General features: G+C 49.9%; 1 protein-coding gene across 1 annotated transcript; it reads right to left on the bottom strand.

Annotated features, from left to right (window-relative positions):
- Positions 1–7495: 7495 nt before the first annotated feature.
- PTK6 (protein tyrosine kinase 6) lies at positions 7496–16880 on the bottom strand. The gene is made up of 9 exons (XM_006021692.1): positions 16841–16880; positions 15938–16175; positions 14802–14923; positions 13383–13546; positions 10695–10848; positions 9987–10148; positions 8898–9079; positions 8126–8279; positions 7496–7683 (listed from the first exon to the last, which is right to left on the bottom strand). Exons 1-9 carry the CDS (start codon positions 16878–16880, stop codon positions 7496–7498), a joined length of 1404 nt encoding a protein of 467 aa, XP_006021754.1.
- Positions 16881–17364: the final 484 nt, after the last annotated feature.

The raw sequence follows: 17364 nt of genomic DNA on the forward strand, positions 1-17364 counted from the left end.
CTTTGTAGGTTTTTGTCCAGTAGGAAAAAATGGTTCTAGCTTGGGGTTGTCACTGACCCATTGCAGGGAGGAAAGGGCTTTCCACCCATCCTTCTTGGGGGCTAAGGCATGGGGCTTTGTGGTGCTGTTTCCCAGGGCCTGGCTGGTTTTAGGGTGTGCAGCATGCAGGACCCCAGATACCAGATGTGCAGAAGAGTGGTGCAGATGCCTCCGGGCAACATGGATGCAGCTTGAGGTACCACTGGGGCTGGTTGCACCTGGGTAACGAGTCAGGAAATCGATGCAATGAGCTCCTCTCCATCGGCTGGTACCTGACCATCGGTGCTGATGCTGCAGTCTGGCTGTGACTGATAAAGTACTTACTGTTAACAGGGACGTGGGAAGTGGCTGGCAGGGGATATACTTGGGCTGCCAAGCTCTTTTCGTGCCCCTTCTTGGCTCCGGTGCAGGGGTCCGTGGGATAAGCAGTTAACCTTTCCCACCCCCTGATGATCCAGCCTCTCGGGGCCAGCTCCTCGCTGTTGATCGGAGCTGAGGTTTTGTATGGAGCTCTGTCTGCTGCTTCCCACATCAGCCTCTCCACAACTGCACAGGGGAAGGAGGAAAAAAACCTGCCTGAGCGAAGGTCAGCTTGGGACAACTTGGACAAGGCCTTTCCTGTAGCTCTCGAGACATGATGCCTCGCTTGCCAACGAGCTGTCGTTACCGAGGAAACAAGGGCTGCCATAGCAATGAGTATAAAAACCAGGTGTCAGCACCTCCCAGGGAGAAAGCTGTCCAGAAACATTTTTTTTAGCAGCTCCGTGAGCATGCAACACTACCCGACGGGGGTGGTCTGCGGTGCTCACAGCTGCCTCTCCCTGGATTTGGGAAGTGTCCCTGCTGCCTTCCCTCCACATTTCACTTCCAGAGGCCTCGTTCCCTTGTTAAACTCAAGCAAATCAGCATGAAACACCCAAGCTCTGGACCCATCCTGCTGCTTTTGTCTGCTTGACTGCTCACAGCCCAGTCCTTGCATGCACGACCCTGCCGAGGCGGGGAGTGAATTGTGATATCATAGAAAGGTATCCAGGTTGTAGCCGTTTTGATGTTGTAGATAAGTGTGTGTTATCAATGAATTAGGCAATAGAAGATGGAGGAAGTGGGGGTTGGATTATATTATTCCCCCCTTTTTCATAGGACTTTCTAACCGAGGAGCCTGGTACACTCAACACCCATTGCTATGTGCCGCTGCTGGGATGGTACATGGAAACCGGCTTAGCACACAGCTGCAGCATGTGCATTTAGCAATTTGGGTGTGTAACCCCCTGGCTGCTTGTGCAAATTTTGCTGCCATTCTCTCAAGCCATCTAGCATTAGTGGAGGCGCTTTCCATGTGCGGAGTGGCTCGTGCATTTATGCAAAGGTAACACAAGCTTTCTAGAGCTCCACGACCTATGTTGGGTGACAACAATCACCCTTTCATGACAGGCAGGGCTTTCTAGATCAGCTCATTTCAGGGAGCAGATGCGCTGCCTTTTCCTGCATCAGATTTGGCTTTGGAGGTTTTTTTCCAGAATCTGCTGAATAGCCATTTTTTCGTCCTTCTTTATGTCCCGTGGACCAATGGGAAACTTTACCGCTGAGACAAATGTTGAACTTGGATGAATTATGTGAGACAGCTGCAGTTTGCAAATGGCAGATGGCAAGGTTTAACCCACAGACTATAAGTTTAATTCCCAGGCATAGCATAGCTAGGATAAATTCAGGTCAGGAAAATGCCTCGAATATTAAGCGCTTGGAGTGGATGTAGAAAATGGTTTTGATTTTCCAGAAGTAATCAGCGATCAACATTTAAGCCTCAGGATAAAAATACCTGGATTTTCCAATGATGTTACCTTCCTTTTGGGCACAAGAGTGTCAGTGGGAACAGCTGAGCATTGGGCACATCTGCAAATCCAGCTTCAAGTACCGGTGCTGAGTCTGACTGGGGGAGACTGGTTTCTCTAGAGAAGAACCTGACTTTGAAACCCTTCACATTGTAGCCGGCCTTACGAGCAAATCCCCATGTCCAAGCTTATCCATCTGGTTTTGGATTCTGCATTGGACCCAATTGCTGCATGGTTGTTCAGTCTTTCCTCCTTCCCATGGCATCAGGGGCATACGTGGGTAAAATGAGCCTCTCTTGCTCCTTATCCCTCATTTGATGTTTCCAGCTGTGCCGTGACTCTGAGGTCAGCTGCCCAGCAAAATGTTTTCTGCTTGTCATGCCGCCTTCTCCGGCCTCAGTAGCTGCCACAGCAGTAGCATCTCTAACAATCATTGACATCTGCTCATGCTTACTTGTGTTTTTGGTGCCCCGACAAGTAATAAAATATACTTAGCAGCGTCCAAGGCAGGAAGACCTTCCCTCTGGATCATGTTCCCGGGGAACTGAATATGTATTTTGAATAGTTGTGCCCAGGCACAATTTCCTCTTGGAGGTGACGCATCAGAGATGTTGCTTCGTTGCAAAGTCTGATTTCCTGAGGCGCTTCAGACACTGGGAGATGAAAAGGGCTTGTCCACTGGACCGTGGAGGGGGATGTCTCCTGTTCTGGGCAGCTCGCTCAGATCCAGCTCACTTTCTGAACCAGCTTGCCCGAGTGCAAGCAGAGGATTACGGTGCCACTGGTTGTTGAATGTGTTTTACAATCTTGCTGCAGTCTAGGTTTGAAGTCTCGCCGTGTGTGACGGCTGTCTGGGTGACGTGCTGCTATCTCATGTTTCGCGGGCATCCGAACACCGCTCCTGGCTAAAGCGCGATCTCTGGAGTGAAACAGCTGACAGCAGAAGCAATGCATTGAAGCAGAAGAGGGGAGCTGCTCTTGCCTGTCACGTTCTTTGTTGGAAAACTGGCAGGAGGTTGGAAAGTGCAACGTTTTCTTCCATTCCCATCCAAAGGGCAGCCCTTGCTCCAGTCCAGCATGCACAAGAGTAGGTGACCGCTGTTGCTGGTTTCTGACCAGGGTACTCAGAAACCCACAGGGAAGGAAAACTCTATGTCTGCCTCAAATAACTGTGCGATTGCACCAGGTTGCTACTTCTTTGGGGGCATATCTGCATTTACTGATGGAATTGCCTCCATCGGTTGATTTTCTCTGCCTCCTTGTGCTGCCCCTTTGCTCCCCAACGTGATTTCATTGCTCTCAACAATGCTTTTCAGTTCATTTTCCTTTTAGTGCTCTGGGTTCCTCAGTCAGGCATTCCTCAAAGTTGGTATCCACTTGTGGTTGGTGCAGCGTGACTCATACTGTCACGTTGCCCATCTGGCGAGTCTCGCCACCTTTCCAGTCATTGGGCTTGATGTGAAATCTTGCTGCCGCCATCCATCGTCCACATCCTGGCTTTCCCTGGGAGTCTTCACGCAGCTGGTGGTGGTCTCTGCAGATCAGTGACTCCTACTGCTCCTGGGTCTGTAGCCAGGCTTGGGGGGTTTCAGTTGCACATCCACTTCCCCACTTCATTTGTATGTGAGACCAGCCATTCCACTGAGGTCCGGTCTGCGGGTTGGAAGTAGCACCCAAAATGAAAGGCCTGGACACATGGCACATCCACGTGGTAACCTGCCTTTCTGCCGGTGTGAAAAAATGAGCAGGCATATAATGGGTAGCCCCCCTCCATGGCTGCACATACCCCAAGAAACACAGGAGTGCACTACCTAGCAAGCAGAGGCTGGTGGTCACGGCACCGTGCTGTGGTTCCAGGGCTGTGAGCTTAAGGCCTGCTCCAAACCCAGGCTGAAAAATGCCACCCTTGTGTCAAAGCTTGCAAAGAAGAATTTTTTTTTCCAACTATTTGAGTTGGTCTAATAAAAGATATCAGATTTACCCAAAGGACCTTGTCTGCCCTTGCGTGACTTTGCCTATACAAGCCAGGTGCGGTGGTTTCCATCAGCTCATTGCAGATGACTCCTTGTCCTGATTTGGTACACTTTTGTCCTTGCATGCCACCCGCTCCAGAGCACAAGGGAATCCCTGGCCCCTCTGCAGCAAGATATGCCCCAGGGAGGCTTGTAGAGGGGATGGGCAGCCGTGTGCCCCCCAACCCAAGCTCCCAAATCTCCAGGCTGGGTCAGACATGCCAGGCTGGATTGGCCCTCTTTGTGGTCCAGCTCTGCCCGGGAGGGGCCAAATGTTACCCAGTCCTGAATTACACTACTGCAATATGGTGCTTTTGCACTGATACCAGTAGGGAGTACGCAATAGCCCTGAGCAAACTGGTAAGAGGGTACCACGAGTTAATGTGTCCCCCGGGCGTGAGGCCTCCTGCTAGGTGTTGTTCAGGAATAAAGCAGTGCCTGCCCCTGCTCCAGAGAGCTTATTAGCAATACAGACTAGGCATGTACAACTGCATGGACGTATGCACACGTGCATGTGCACACACACACACACACACACACACACACACACACACACATATGCAACAGCGGTGTGCTTTGCAAGCATCACATAGGTCCTTCTTTTCTAACAGTTTGTTTTTACACTGCTGGGTGGTGCATGGTGTGGTGCCCTCCCTTCACCAGCCATGCCATGCAGAAGACACCCACTCCCACCCTCCCCCTGAAACTGGGGGAGGCCAGAGATAACTCTCCCCAGAAGAAGCATGCTTGGAAAAGGGGAGTTGGGGTGGGGGTGGTTAACCCCTGGCCAGCCCAGCCGGTAGCAGTACATGCTTCTTGTCTTTTCCCTGCTGAAGGGGCTTAGGCGCATGCTGAAAAAACAGCAGCCCCAGCATTGGGTGATGCAGAAGCCCTGTCTCTGCCGTAATTTCATGCTGTGGAACAGCCCTAGCAGCAGTCACATGCTGGCACACATTGTACACAGGCAAATAAAGGCAATGAGTCATGTGTACTTGTGCTGGAAAGCACTACTTGTTCCTCCTCTGTTGGGTGCATGGCCAAAACACCTCCGGGTGTTTGTGAGGGTGGGCGATTGTGGGTATCAGTGAGCTGCAGGGTGTCAGCTGGTGTGAAGCGCACAATACGCCCACGTCCCAGTGAAGGGGATGGGGGGGAAGGCTCACCGCCAGCTGCTCAGTCATCACGCCATGCGCCTAACAGCTGGATCCTCTGCTGTGGTTTTGATCTCACTGTGCAGGGCAGGCAGGATGTGTGTTGTGCTGCGTCCAAGTCTCATAGGAGCACGGAGTGTACTAGAGGATGTCTGTACCGAATGTCCTAGAGACCGCAGAAGAGCGAGAGCAAGAGAGAGAGAGAGAGTGAGAGTACTGGGTTTCACAGGGGTACACAGTATCATTGTACTAGAGACCACAAAAGTTGTGTGTGTGCGTGTGTACATGTGTGTGCATGTGTACATGTGTGTGCATGTGCATGCATGCATGTGTGTGCGTACGTGTGTCTGGGTTTCATAGGTGCACATGATGTCATTGTACTAGAGACCACAGAAGCCGTGTGTGTGTGTGTGTGTGTGTGTGTGTGTGTGTGTGTCTTGGGCAGGGGAGGACAGCAACTTCATGAAGGCTAAATGAACATATGTTATGGATGGGGGGAGGCTTATGTAAACTATTAATAGCTCAATTAAGAGGTGTCAGGTGCTTAGGGCAGGATCAAAAGGGGGCAGAAAGAGGAACATGTAACATGAGATTTGTAGCTATACTACCAGAGGGTAAGGTTCTGGGTTCAAGTCCTGCCTGGGGCAAGGGAAGGTGTCATAGTATTGTGCTGGGCTCTCAACCCACGTCTTGCTGTGGGATCACATCCATGGGACAGGGCGTTGCTCTTTTCCCTGCGGCTCAGCCTGCAGTAAGGGAAACTGAGGCCCTGTGCCACTTGCTCGCAGCTCTGGACATCGTGTATAACAACATCCTTTGTGAAGATGTGCACCTGGGAAGGCCCCGTCCTTGCTCTCCCTGTGGCGTGGTAGGACCTCAGCTGAACTGTGCCCAGCCTGAGCTGTGGGCACAAAAGCTGCTCCTGATCATGTTTTTCCACCTTGCTGCCCAGCTGCTTGCTTGGGCTTGGACACATTCCCTTTTGCAAACAGGCAGGGGCCGCGTGCCAGGGCTGCGCTGTGTGCCCGGATGCAGTGGGACGCAACCCCTTGCTCCTGCTGCACGCCAGCCCACGCTGCCCAGGGCCCAGCTGGGTCCAAGGGCTACCGCTAGCATTGCTGCTCTCCCTGACAATGAGCCTGCAGACATATTGCTTTCTTCCTGAGCCAGGCAGACACGGAAAGAGATGTGGTTTGCTTCCTTCTTGGCTTCCAGCACCAATTGCCGGCAGAAAACACTGCAACCTTTGTGGCCCTGCCTTCCCCAATCCTTCTTCTTTTACCCCCTCCCCGTGGTGTCTCAGGCATTAAGCGATGTGACCCTGGGGTTTGTTTCTCTCTCTCTGTGCAGGGAGAGAGGGGGCATGTGCTGACCGAGGGTATGTAGGCCCCTGCTGCCCCACTGTGCAGGTGCCGGCAAAGGCTGGGATGATCCTTAACTCCTCTGTGAAGTTGCCCCTCTATTTCCCAAATCCCACATGTATTATTGAGGCTTTATTGGGCACCAGTGCAGAGAAGGGGCAATGATCACGGACTTGCAGAAGGCTGATTCCATCCTGAAGGGTGTTGGTACCCAAAAGCTTGTAAAGAAGAATTATTGTAGTTGGTCTAATAAAAGATATCACATTTACCCAAACAGCCTTGTCTGCCTATGTCCTCAGACCAACACAGCTACAACCAGCACCCCCAACTCTAACCAAGGCATCTAGTGCAGAACAAAAAGTGTTAAAGATAAGTTATGCTACCCAAAGATGTGGTTCAATTTGTGGGCTCCCAACCACACGTTGCAGAATGAAATAGGAGTTCTCTTTTGGGCCCGGGGGGGTAAACCCCACTATACACAACATATGTGATGACAGCAAGATATAGGGGTTCACCCTCATTCCTTTTCAAGACCCTGGAGCCTTGCTCAGCTAACAAAGAGACAAGAGTCCTTTATTCCTCACAGTGGGAGGGGTCCAATAGAGACTCCTATGGGACATGCATGTTATTGGTATATTGTTTTACTAAGCATTTACACCGTCCAAGCGTGCTGTGAAGATTCACCATCTCCTCTGGGTGCTCAGCAAGCACATACAACTGCCTGGTCGGCAGGGGTCAAGTGCATTGGGAGCATGGACAGAGGGAAACTGCTGGAAGAATCAGCCCCAAAGGCTTTGCCTTGTGCCATTCCCTTCCTGAATCTCTCAGGGCTCTTTAGTCAAACTGTTGACTACAACTGCCATGAGTCCTTGCTTCTGCATAAATACCTTCTTTCCAGGAAGGTTACTCAGACTCCAGAGAGACACTGAAAAAACTGAGAAGTATTCCTGCTTTCCAAGGAACAAGCAATGAAAAGCCTTTGCTTAGCCAGCACGGCATGGTGCAGCAGAGTCCTGCGTATCGTGTCACAGAGGGAACCATCATAACCAAAATGCAGGTCTTGGAAGGAGATGAAAGGAAATGGTGAATAAAATGTTGAGTGCTCACTCTGGGTTCTCGTAGTTGGTGACAGTCTGGAGCAGCCCGCAGAGATCTTTGAAGCTCGGCCGTTGCTCTGGGAAGAGGTGCCAGCACTTGCGCATGATGCCATAGAGGGTCGGTGGGCACTTTGGTGGGCAGGGCATCTGGAAACCAGCTTGGACTTTTTTGCAAACCTCACTGTTTTGCATACCTATGAATAGGGAAGGAAAAGACAGCTGGAGGAACATTTGTTCCCATCTGATCTCAGTCCTGCTTTGAGTTACATGGCACTCGGGGTGTCAGATGGGATTCATAGACATTAGGGCTGGAAGGGACCTTGAAGATCATCAAGTCCAACCCCTGCCCAAGGAGCAGGAAGTCAGCTGGAGTCAAAGGATCCCAGCAAGATAAGCATCCAAATGTTGCTATAATTTAGGACAGAATGGGAACATTGACCTTTAGCTCTCCTTGCTATTTGATGCAACAGGAAGAGCAGCACCTTCCCGACTTCTTGCCCACAACATGCCGGTCTCCTCTCAGCACAGATCCTGACTAACATCATTACCTGGGGCCCCTAAACACAACCCAAAGCAAGCTCTTCCTATTGTAATCCTTCAAATGTAAACCCCGAATTGAGATTAGTGGCACAGTACCTGGGTATGGAATTTGCCCGTGGGTGACGATTTCGAACAGAAGGACCCCAAAAGACCAGACGTCGGACTTGGTGGTGTAGCGTCCTTGGGAGAAGGCTTCAGGGGCTGTCCATTTATAGGGGATATTTTTGGAATAGGACAAGTACACATCATCCTGCAAACACAAGGCGATTGTGAGCAGAAGGAGCTGCATGCACCATGAAGGCAGAGCCCTGCTGCTTCCACAGGGCAAATCTGGGGGCAGGGGGAAGAGGGGGTACTATAGCAGGGGGTTGTTCAATGCAACTGCACCAATTCATGGTCACTGGGGAGGCCAACAGATAAGGGTGGATTTTCTTCTTCAAGATCACAGCTATTGAAGGGGCATCAGGCTTGAGCCAGCCCAGGTGCATGAACCTTCCTCCTGATGAGCACTCCCATAGACCAGGTGGGAAGTACTCACATGAGTAAACACTGCTTTGCTGGAGAAGCCTAAGGAGGGAGCAACATGATGAATGCTCCCGTCTTGTTCTCCTCATGCATGGGTTCAAATTTAGATGCACTTTAACATCACTCCAATGGCATCTTCCCCAGGCAAAGGGCATGGACAACAGAGGTGTGCAGATGGGGCGATGGGTCACCATCTATGGTCCTCGGTTGTCATACAGCTGAAGGTCATGGAGGGAGTTCTTTGGTGCCCATTAATCACAATTCCTCTCTACCCCCTCCAAACCAAACCAAACCAAACCAAACCAAACCAAACCCTCTGTAGGCCTGAGTTGATTGACAGTACCTTGATAAGCCTGGCCAGTCCAAAATCACCCACTTTGCAGGTGTTGTTCTCTCCAACAAGGATGTTTCTGGCAGCCAGGTCTCGGTGAATGAAATTCTGGGACTCCAGGTAGCACATCCCGTCTGCCACCTGGGACGCCATGTCAACCAGCTCGAGCATCTGCAGGTCCTCCCCTTCCGACTCTGATGAGAAAGGGACAAGAGAGCCAACAAGAAGTACATGTGAGATGTTGCAAAGGGAGCACATAAGCGTGAACAGAAGTCTGCAGAGACACACTTCCCATGACACACTACCGTATGGAGCTGACATTTTTCTAGCTTGTAAATTGAGACACAATTTCCAGCGTTGAGCCAAAACTGCCCTGCAAAGTATTAGTTCCAGTTTTCCAACCAATACTCATTCACATTTTTTCTCTCCTGTCTGCATAGATGGAGGCAAAGCTCCAGGCCATCAAAGAAGCTTCAGCCTTGGCTTCTGTCCTAACACAAGTCAGCTTCATATTGCAGCTCTTTGGAGGATGGACATTGACATTCAGTGGGTCATTTCCACCCCTGCTGTAACTCCAGTGAAGCCCAGGGAGATACTCTGAGGATAAAATTATGTCTCTAATTTTATTCCAGTAATGAAGCACCACCACCCTCAGAAAATGGAAGGCAATGAGTGACATGGCTTAAGTAACTTGACCTTCCTATAATTGCCTTGGGACAACATTTTTTAAAGTACCTGAGTCTCTTAGGAGCCCCCAAACTCATTGGCTCTTGGGCCTTAATTCATCAAAAGACTGGATTGATCATTTGGGTGCCTGCATCTAAAAATGTAGGTCTTCAAAAGCCTAGAGCCATCTTAATCCTCTGCACCACACACATTGCCAAAGCACTTTCCTGGTGGAAGTTGAATGTCCTCTTCTGAGCAGACAGTGCTCAGTCTGGGCTGTGCAGAGCAGCTAACCAGCCCCCTAGCCCATGTCAAAGCCCTGGCAGGATGCTTGGGGGCCTCCCTGATAAGACAAGTTCATTTGAACCCCTTCCTCCACACTCTGCAGTTCAAAGTCTCTTGGCAGCCCCCCAGCTTTACTTCAAACATCTTTACCTCGAAGAAACTCCAGCAGGTTCCCCTTGGGCATGAGCTCAGTGATGATGTATAATGGGTCCCCGACCGAGGAGATGGCGTACAGCGAGAGGATGTGCTTATGTCGCAGCTTCTTCATGGTCTCAATCTCGTTCTTGAATGCACACTGGTAGGTCAGGTCCGCTGAGAAGGACCCATGCCAGGAGGAGAGAACAGGGGGGCATGAGTTGTCTAAATGGAGATCTTTATACCGAACACATCTTTGGTGCCCAAGGCACCAACCTAGTGGTGCCAGCATGGAGCCTCCCAGCCCCCTGCATTTGTAGGAAGTCATCAACCCAAGGATTCCCCCCAAAATCACCACTTTGAACCTTCACATACAAGTACAAGGCCCCAAACCAAAGATACCCTACCACAAGAGTAGGGAGACCACTGCATTACAGAGAAGTGATTGCTTCATAGATACTTGGAGAACCCAAGGTCCAAGACCATGTCCCACCATGCAATGCAAGGCCAAACCCCCACAGTCTTTGCCAGTCTGCAGTAGGGAAGGACGTTCCTGACACCCCCAAATTCCTGTATGACCGTAGGAGGGTAGAGACTCAGTTTGCTTGGCAGTCTCAGCTACTCAGAAAGAGAGAGAAACCAATAGCAGAGGGAGGATAAACCACTGCTCTGCATTACCCTCCTGAAGGGGAGCAATTCCAGCCCAAGTTCTTTCCTTCTCACCTTTGGGGATCACTTTAATTGCAACCTTGACCTTGTTTTTCCAGTATCCCTCATAGACTTCTCCAAAGTACCCAGCTCCCAGCTTCTTGGACAGACTAAACTCTTCTTTGGGTCTTTCCCAGTCGTCCCAGTGAGGGAGAGGTTCGTGCTGTTGCTAGGTTAACAAAGACAGAACAACTTTATAGGATTTCAGCCTGAGAAAGTGGGTTGGGGGAAACAACCGCTGTGATTTCTGTGCCTATTCTACAACCACAGAGCCATGTCCCAGGATACATATTCTCCACCATGTCCTTCCTATGAAGGCACTCAAATCTTGCAGCGATCTGAGTATACCTCCTATTAATGAAGTGGTGTATGATGTATGTAGCGACTGGTACTTAGACCACAGACACTTCCCTTGATTGCAAACTACTGCTTTCTCTTTTATACACCGCCGCAAAGTGAAGGGGTCTTGTCTGCAAGCAGCAAACCCCTGCTATTTGGCCAAGTAAAAATTGCATCCACCCTTCCAAAACAAATGAGAACTCATTTCTTAAAGATCAGAATTCCTCTCTATCCAAACGTCCGGCTTAATGAAATGGGCATCGTTAGAAATGGTGAGATTGGTGACCACATCTTCACTCTCTGCAAAGCTTCAACCCACATCCGCACCCTTTGCCTATCTTGTATACTATTGCAATGCCTACGTCTTAATTTCTTGCCATCCTGTTGCCTCTGATCTCTCCCTTCACTTGTGTTTATGCACTAATTGGCTGCATACGCTCTCCTATAACCCCCCTGATTGCAAGAGGCTTACACCAGGGACTCATTTAGTCCTGTGTGTTTGATTTCTGAAGGAGAGGATTGAACAGGATGAGGGCTACATAACAGAGTGTACATACACGAGTACTGAAAGAACTGGTGTAACACATAAAGAGTCGCTAGATGGTAGTGTTGGCTCTGTAACCAGTCTTCACTGCTGTGTCCCGGATGATTTACTTAATGCAGTGATTCTCCACCAGGGTGACCCGATCCTTTCAAGGGTGCTGAGGAGGGGTGCTGCACAGCGTTAGGCGTGCAAACAGGATTCACAAGATAAACTCAGACATTTCAAACAAGCATTGATATTATTAAAGCCATTTGGACCGGCTGCGATCTTTATATTCTTTGGAAGAGAAGAATTGCTCTCACTTTCTACAGTCAAAAAACAAGTGAAAACTAAAAACTTGTATTTTCTAAGGGGGAGGGGGGACCTTGAGTCTATCGAGGTTGAGAATCAGTGATTTAATGGAAGAGGTTGGAGGAAGATGACCAATCATTTTGGGTGGGATGCAAAAAAACCCCAGCCAACCAGTCCAATGATGTCATGCTATAGCAAGGGGAAGCAGGGACCACTGGACTTCCCTCCCACCCTTTTCTTCTGAGCTGCCCACAATGAAGCACCCGCTCTTTCTGTGCACTTTGCAAAGGGGTTACAGGTGCAGTAGTAACCATGCAAGTTTTAGACCACTTCAGATCTGGTTGTTAAACAGCAGGTGGGTCTTAACCTTATCATTAAATCCCTGTGGTAGCAAATGTAATTATGGAGCTTGGAGCTAGGCAAGACCATGGGGTCATGGAAACCATTTCCCAGCCGACACGAGCCTGTTCCCGACACTCAGTCTCGTAGTGTTTCCAAGGCACGGAGACCATTGAACATCAAGCTAATTTAGGTAATGGGAGCTAAGAGTGCTCACACATCTGAAGTTGAGGCCCTACGGCCTCTTACATGAGATCCCTGAAAAAATCAATTTTTCTAAATGTGCATTCCTGAATTCCCTACATATCTACGAACTGTAACTACAGATAAGCAACTGTCAGAAAATGTGGAAAATAAATGGTGAACATTTGCTTTATTTCCTTTTGCATTTCTCTCCTTAAATGGTAAAACATTTGCAAGGAAAAAAAAAAAATCAGTTTTTCAGATTGGGAAAATTCCCCCCACCCTTGATCCAAAATAGGTGCAGAAGATTAGCTCAGCATCGGATCTGAAATAGCTGCAGACTATTCGCTCTGTAAGAAACATCAGAATAGATTTCCAAGGGGTCCCCCCCATGTTGGGGTTAATTCTTCATGGGACAAGGATGCTCATTGATGACTGAGCAGAGGTAAGGTGAGATTTTTTTCAAAGGTATTTGATTTTAATGGGAGTTCATAATTTGCTTGAATGCTTTCAGAAATCCCATTAGGCACCCATCTGCATTTTTAGGCAAGCAAGTACATTTGGACAGTTGGTCCCTCATGCTAACACGGTATCTGTTAAGTAAGGACATCACAATAGTGGGCATTAGTCTTAACCACAAATAGAGGTTTAGTAATGTGCATAAAACATTTGGACATATGGTCCCTCATGCTAACATGGCATCTATTGGGTGAGGACATCACAATAATGGGCATAAGTCTTTTTACCACTAATAGAGGTTTAATGGTGTGCATAAAGCTAACCCCAGTCCTCTGCTATCAACCCCCTGGTCTTGTCCATCGAGACCAATCCTAGAAGGACCATCTCAGTCTGATTTTCTTTGTAAGAACAGACCACGAGATTTGCCCCGAACGTGCCTGTGTTGGGCTCACCACCTCCCTGTGCTGGGATCCCGCCTTGCCATGTTCTCATTTCTACCACAAGCAGCATCCCTGGAGCCACCCATCGGCTCCCAGCACGGGCTTTACCTTCCAGCAGGGGATGGTCAGCGTCAGGCCGTGCGAGAGGCTCTTTGCCTTGTAGCACTCCACGAGGCTGGGCAGATCTGGAAACGACTGCGCCTTGTTCATGTAAAACTTCCCTTGGGCGCCCCGCCAGATCTTGTAGTGTCTCACCACGGAGTCATCCCGGACTGCGAAACCAGGGAGAGGCAGGATGAGCACTCAGTACAAAGCAGTCATTCAAGGCAAGGACGCCTCCCAATCGCAGCAACCGACAGCAAGCCACGGGGAACCAGCGGCTCCTCGCGCATCTATCACTTGCGGCAGCATCTTTGCTGCTGCAGGGGATTGGGCTGAACAGAGTCTTCCCACCTCTCGTGCTCTTCAGTATGAGACATGATGATCACCAGCTAAGAAAATGCCATCTGTTCAGAGAGGCTGAGCAATAGGATGCTCTTACGGATTCCAGCTGGGGTTGTGGGCACTTGCAACAGGGCCCTTTTCCAGCCCCCGTTGCAAGGAAGAAGGGGAAAGTCCCTTGAAGAAGAATGAAACAGTGGGGTTGGCCCTGACCTTGGAGGATATAGGAGAAAGGCTTGAGCAGTAAGAGGGTGGATTGCTGCAATAGCAGAGGAGAACAGAGCTCCTGCCAGAAAAGCTTGGAGAAATGAGCACACACCAGCTGCAGATGCTTCCTCAGCCTGACGAAGGGTATTTATACCCGAAAGCGTGCAAAGAATTGTTCCAACTATTTGAGTTATTCTAATAAAAGATATCAGATTTACCCAAAGAACCTTGTCTGCCTAAGTCCTTGCATTTTTAGTGGCAGCTCCAGTGGACCTAAAGTTTAAGTGCTAGATCTCAGCCGATGGGATCAAGAAAGTCAACTCAATGTATTTGCCAGGGGTTGAGGGACCAGAATAAGCCTGAGATTCCTGGTTCCCGCTGTCTTATACAATGGAAAGAGCTGTACGGGCTCTCATTGCCAACATGATCAGATTGGAGACCAAACCTCTGTACACCCTGGAGTAACAGCGAAGAACCATCAATAAGGAAGAAGCGTGTTTATTTGCTTTGGGCAGTTGAAAAGGTTTTGCTGATGTGGTTTCACTGTTTCTCTGGTGTGGCCACAGAGTCAGGATTTTTATTACCGGGGATAAATGTCTTGTATGTAGCAAGAAGGGGGAACCATCAAACAAACCAACCCCTTCCCCCCCACAAAAACAACCGCTTTACATTTTGCAAAACATGACAGAGCCTGAATGAAAAGGCTTGATCAGAAAGGGGTAGGTTTTACAAAGGATCATTTCAAGGACAATCAACTTGGCTGTGTCTCTCCAGCACAGAGAAGGGGATACAGAGTGAAATCCCAGGTGCAGAGAGAGAAGCCAAAAGGCTGGCATTGAACCACAGAGCGGGGACAGAAGGCAAACCCGGTCCCTTTACCTGACAGCACGTATTCAGCTCCTTTCTTCTCGCTGATGCGGATCAGAAAGGCCCCAGTTGGGTTTCTGTCCGCCAGCACCAGGTGCAAACTCTCCGAGCGTGAGATCTTCCCAAAAAACCATCTGGAGGAAGAGACCAGAGTATGGTATGACTCCCTCTGGGGTGTTAGCGTATGGGACTGTGCTGCAGAGCTAGCAACCCAGAGCCTGCTAGGGTTTTGCTTTGCCCCGATTATAGATTTCCAACTTCAGAGGATGACAGGACCCTGATCCCCAGATCCAGAAACACAGAGACCAGCTCCCTTGCATTTAGGGAACACCCAGATCCCAGTTCCCTGAACTTTCCCTCATGCCTTTGCCTTCAGCCTTGGCACCAGCATGGCTGCAAGCGTGCATCCTCCTGTTGGCTAATCACATTGCCTAGGACCCACTCATTCATTCAGATTCCCCTTTTTCCTAGCCCATACCGCCCCGCCAACCTTTGCAGATGAGTCTGATGGATAAGGTAGAGAATAACAGAGCATCAGCTGGCCAGTGCCAGTCTCCAGAGGGAAGTTAAATTCAAACCCATTTATCTGGCTCTGTAATCTCTGTAATCTGGCTCTGTAATATCTCTGAGATTTATGGCCAGAGAATAAGGGTTGAATTCACTTGAACTCTTCACCTGCCGGGTGCTATCTAGGGGAATGCAAAATCACCGACATTGAGCTTCCCCAGCTAACAGCACTGGGCTTGTGCCCAGCTACACAGGGTGTTCAGAGTGGCACATGCATGCATGAATTTGGCTCTGAAAGACCTTGCTAGAGGTCTTCCCTTGTATGCAGCAATAAGGGAACAGTAGAAAACACTCAAACAAACTAAAAAAAACCAACCCATTTTGGAAGCTGGCCTTGCCCTCCATTGCTGTGGTTGCAACATGTTAAGCCGGGCTGGACAGCAGCTCCAGGGAATCGATATCCCAAATAAAGGACTTTCGTAGCCTGTTGAGCCCAAACCTCTCTCTTCAAGCGTGCACACATCAACATCAAACTGCTTCCTCAGACCCAACAGAGCTAGGCTGAGATGCGACTCACTCCTGTCATTCCCCTCGGGCTTCCCGAAGGAAAGAGGTGGCGATCGCAGCAGGGTTTGACTTACGGTTCAGCCTCCATCGTCTCCTGCTTGGCTAAGTAGTTGTAAGGAACGTAACCTTCGGCCAGGCGCCTTCCAGAGCTGTCCACTTTCTTGGCCCACCACCATTCTCCTTCCTGCCCGATGACCTCGAAGAGGTCTCCGGTCTTGAAGCTGATTTCTGTCTCCATCCTAGCACTGAAGTCCCAGAGGCTGGGGTAGATGGTGGAGCAGATGCTGGGCAGGTGGAAGAGCTGAGTTGCCACTGTAGATGGTGGAGCTCATGCTGGGCAGGTGGAAGAGCTGAGTTGCCACCAAAGCTGGGTCTCGTGGGCATCAGAGCCAAGGAAACGTGGTTGCAGATTCCCAGGCTCGAGCTCTTGGAAGAGGCTCACCAAGGCCTCCTGCTGCTGCCTTGCCCCGGTTCCTCCTGCCTTCTGAAGAGGCTTGTGTAATTCTGCCAACTCATCTCAGCCAAGACAGGTCAGATGGGACAGGTGAGGAACACACCTTGAAATCATGCACTCTGGACTTCCTCCTCCGGCTACAACACAGCCTGGGTCTGCGAGCCACTCCTCTTCATGCAAACAGGAGGAAGGGAGGCAGCCCTGCACTTGTCCGCCACGTCTCAGATGACCCAGGGCCAAGGGGTCAGCCCCAGGCACCGTGTGCGAGTTCCCCGTGTTGCACAAGGATTCACCTGTGGGCTACAACAGGGGTGAAGAGAAGAGAAAGGGAAGGAGGAAGTCAGAGAGGAGCCTCCCTGTTACAGAAAGGAGGGGAAACTGAGGCACGAGGAAGAGAAATGACTTGTGACTCATATTTTCCAGCAAGTGAGTGGGGTAAGGAGCTCTGGGGGACTGCATCCAGGCTCCACACGCTCCCCCAGGCTTTTGCTCTGTGCTTCTCCTTCCTTTCACTCGTGCATACCACGGGTGAATGGATCAGGGCAGGGGATCTTCTGATTCATTTCTCTTTTGTGCCATGTGTATAGAAAGGGGCATAATGGTGGTGGGCATAGATGTATAGAAAGGGGCATAATGGTACAGAAAGGGGCATAATTGCTTGTGGCCCAGCAGACAGCATGCTAGGCAGGGCTGTGAGAGATCTCCCTTCCACATCACACCCATGGCCTTGGGAAGGATACACGGGGCCCCAGTTTCCAACATATCTAGGTGGCCAAAAATGCAGACGGGCCTGAGTGGGATCTGCATAAGCCTTTCCTGTCAACTCATTTCAGTGGCAATCAGATGTCCAGGTGTCTCTGACCACCCCACTAGACACCTCTCTGCCTCCTGGGATGCCCAGCTAAACTTAAAACCTTGCCTCTTTAGTCAGTAAGACACAGGGACACTACCTATAATGTGGGGACAATAGCTCCTCCTCGCCTCACCTGGGGATAAATGCATGAAAGACTAGACCTCAAGATACTCAGGCATGCTTGTTATGGGATA

The sequence above is a fragment of the Alligator sinensis genome, unplaced genomic scaffold (assembly GCF_000455745.1).
Source record: "Alligator sinensis unplaced genomic scaffold, ASM45574v1 scaffold752_1, whole genome shotgun sequence".
NCBI lineage: Eukaryota > Metazoa > Chordata > Crocodylia > Alligatoridae > Alligator > Alligator sinensis.

Excerpts from the sequence above, each read along its gene's own strand:
- PTK6 (XM_006021692.1), bottom strand. The coding sequence starts at position 16,880 with ATGAATCAGAAGATCCCCTGCCCTGATCCATTCACCCGTG. Across the intron at positions 16,176-16,840 it reads CCCTGATCCATTCACCCGTG|TGGCAACTCAGCTCTTCCAC; the intron begins GTATGCACGAGT and ends CACCATCTACAG. Across the intron at positions 9,080-9,986 it reads CCTGCTGGAGTTTCTTCGAG|AGTCGGAAGGGGAGGACCTG; the intron begins GTAAAGATGTTT and ends CTTTCTCATCAG.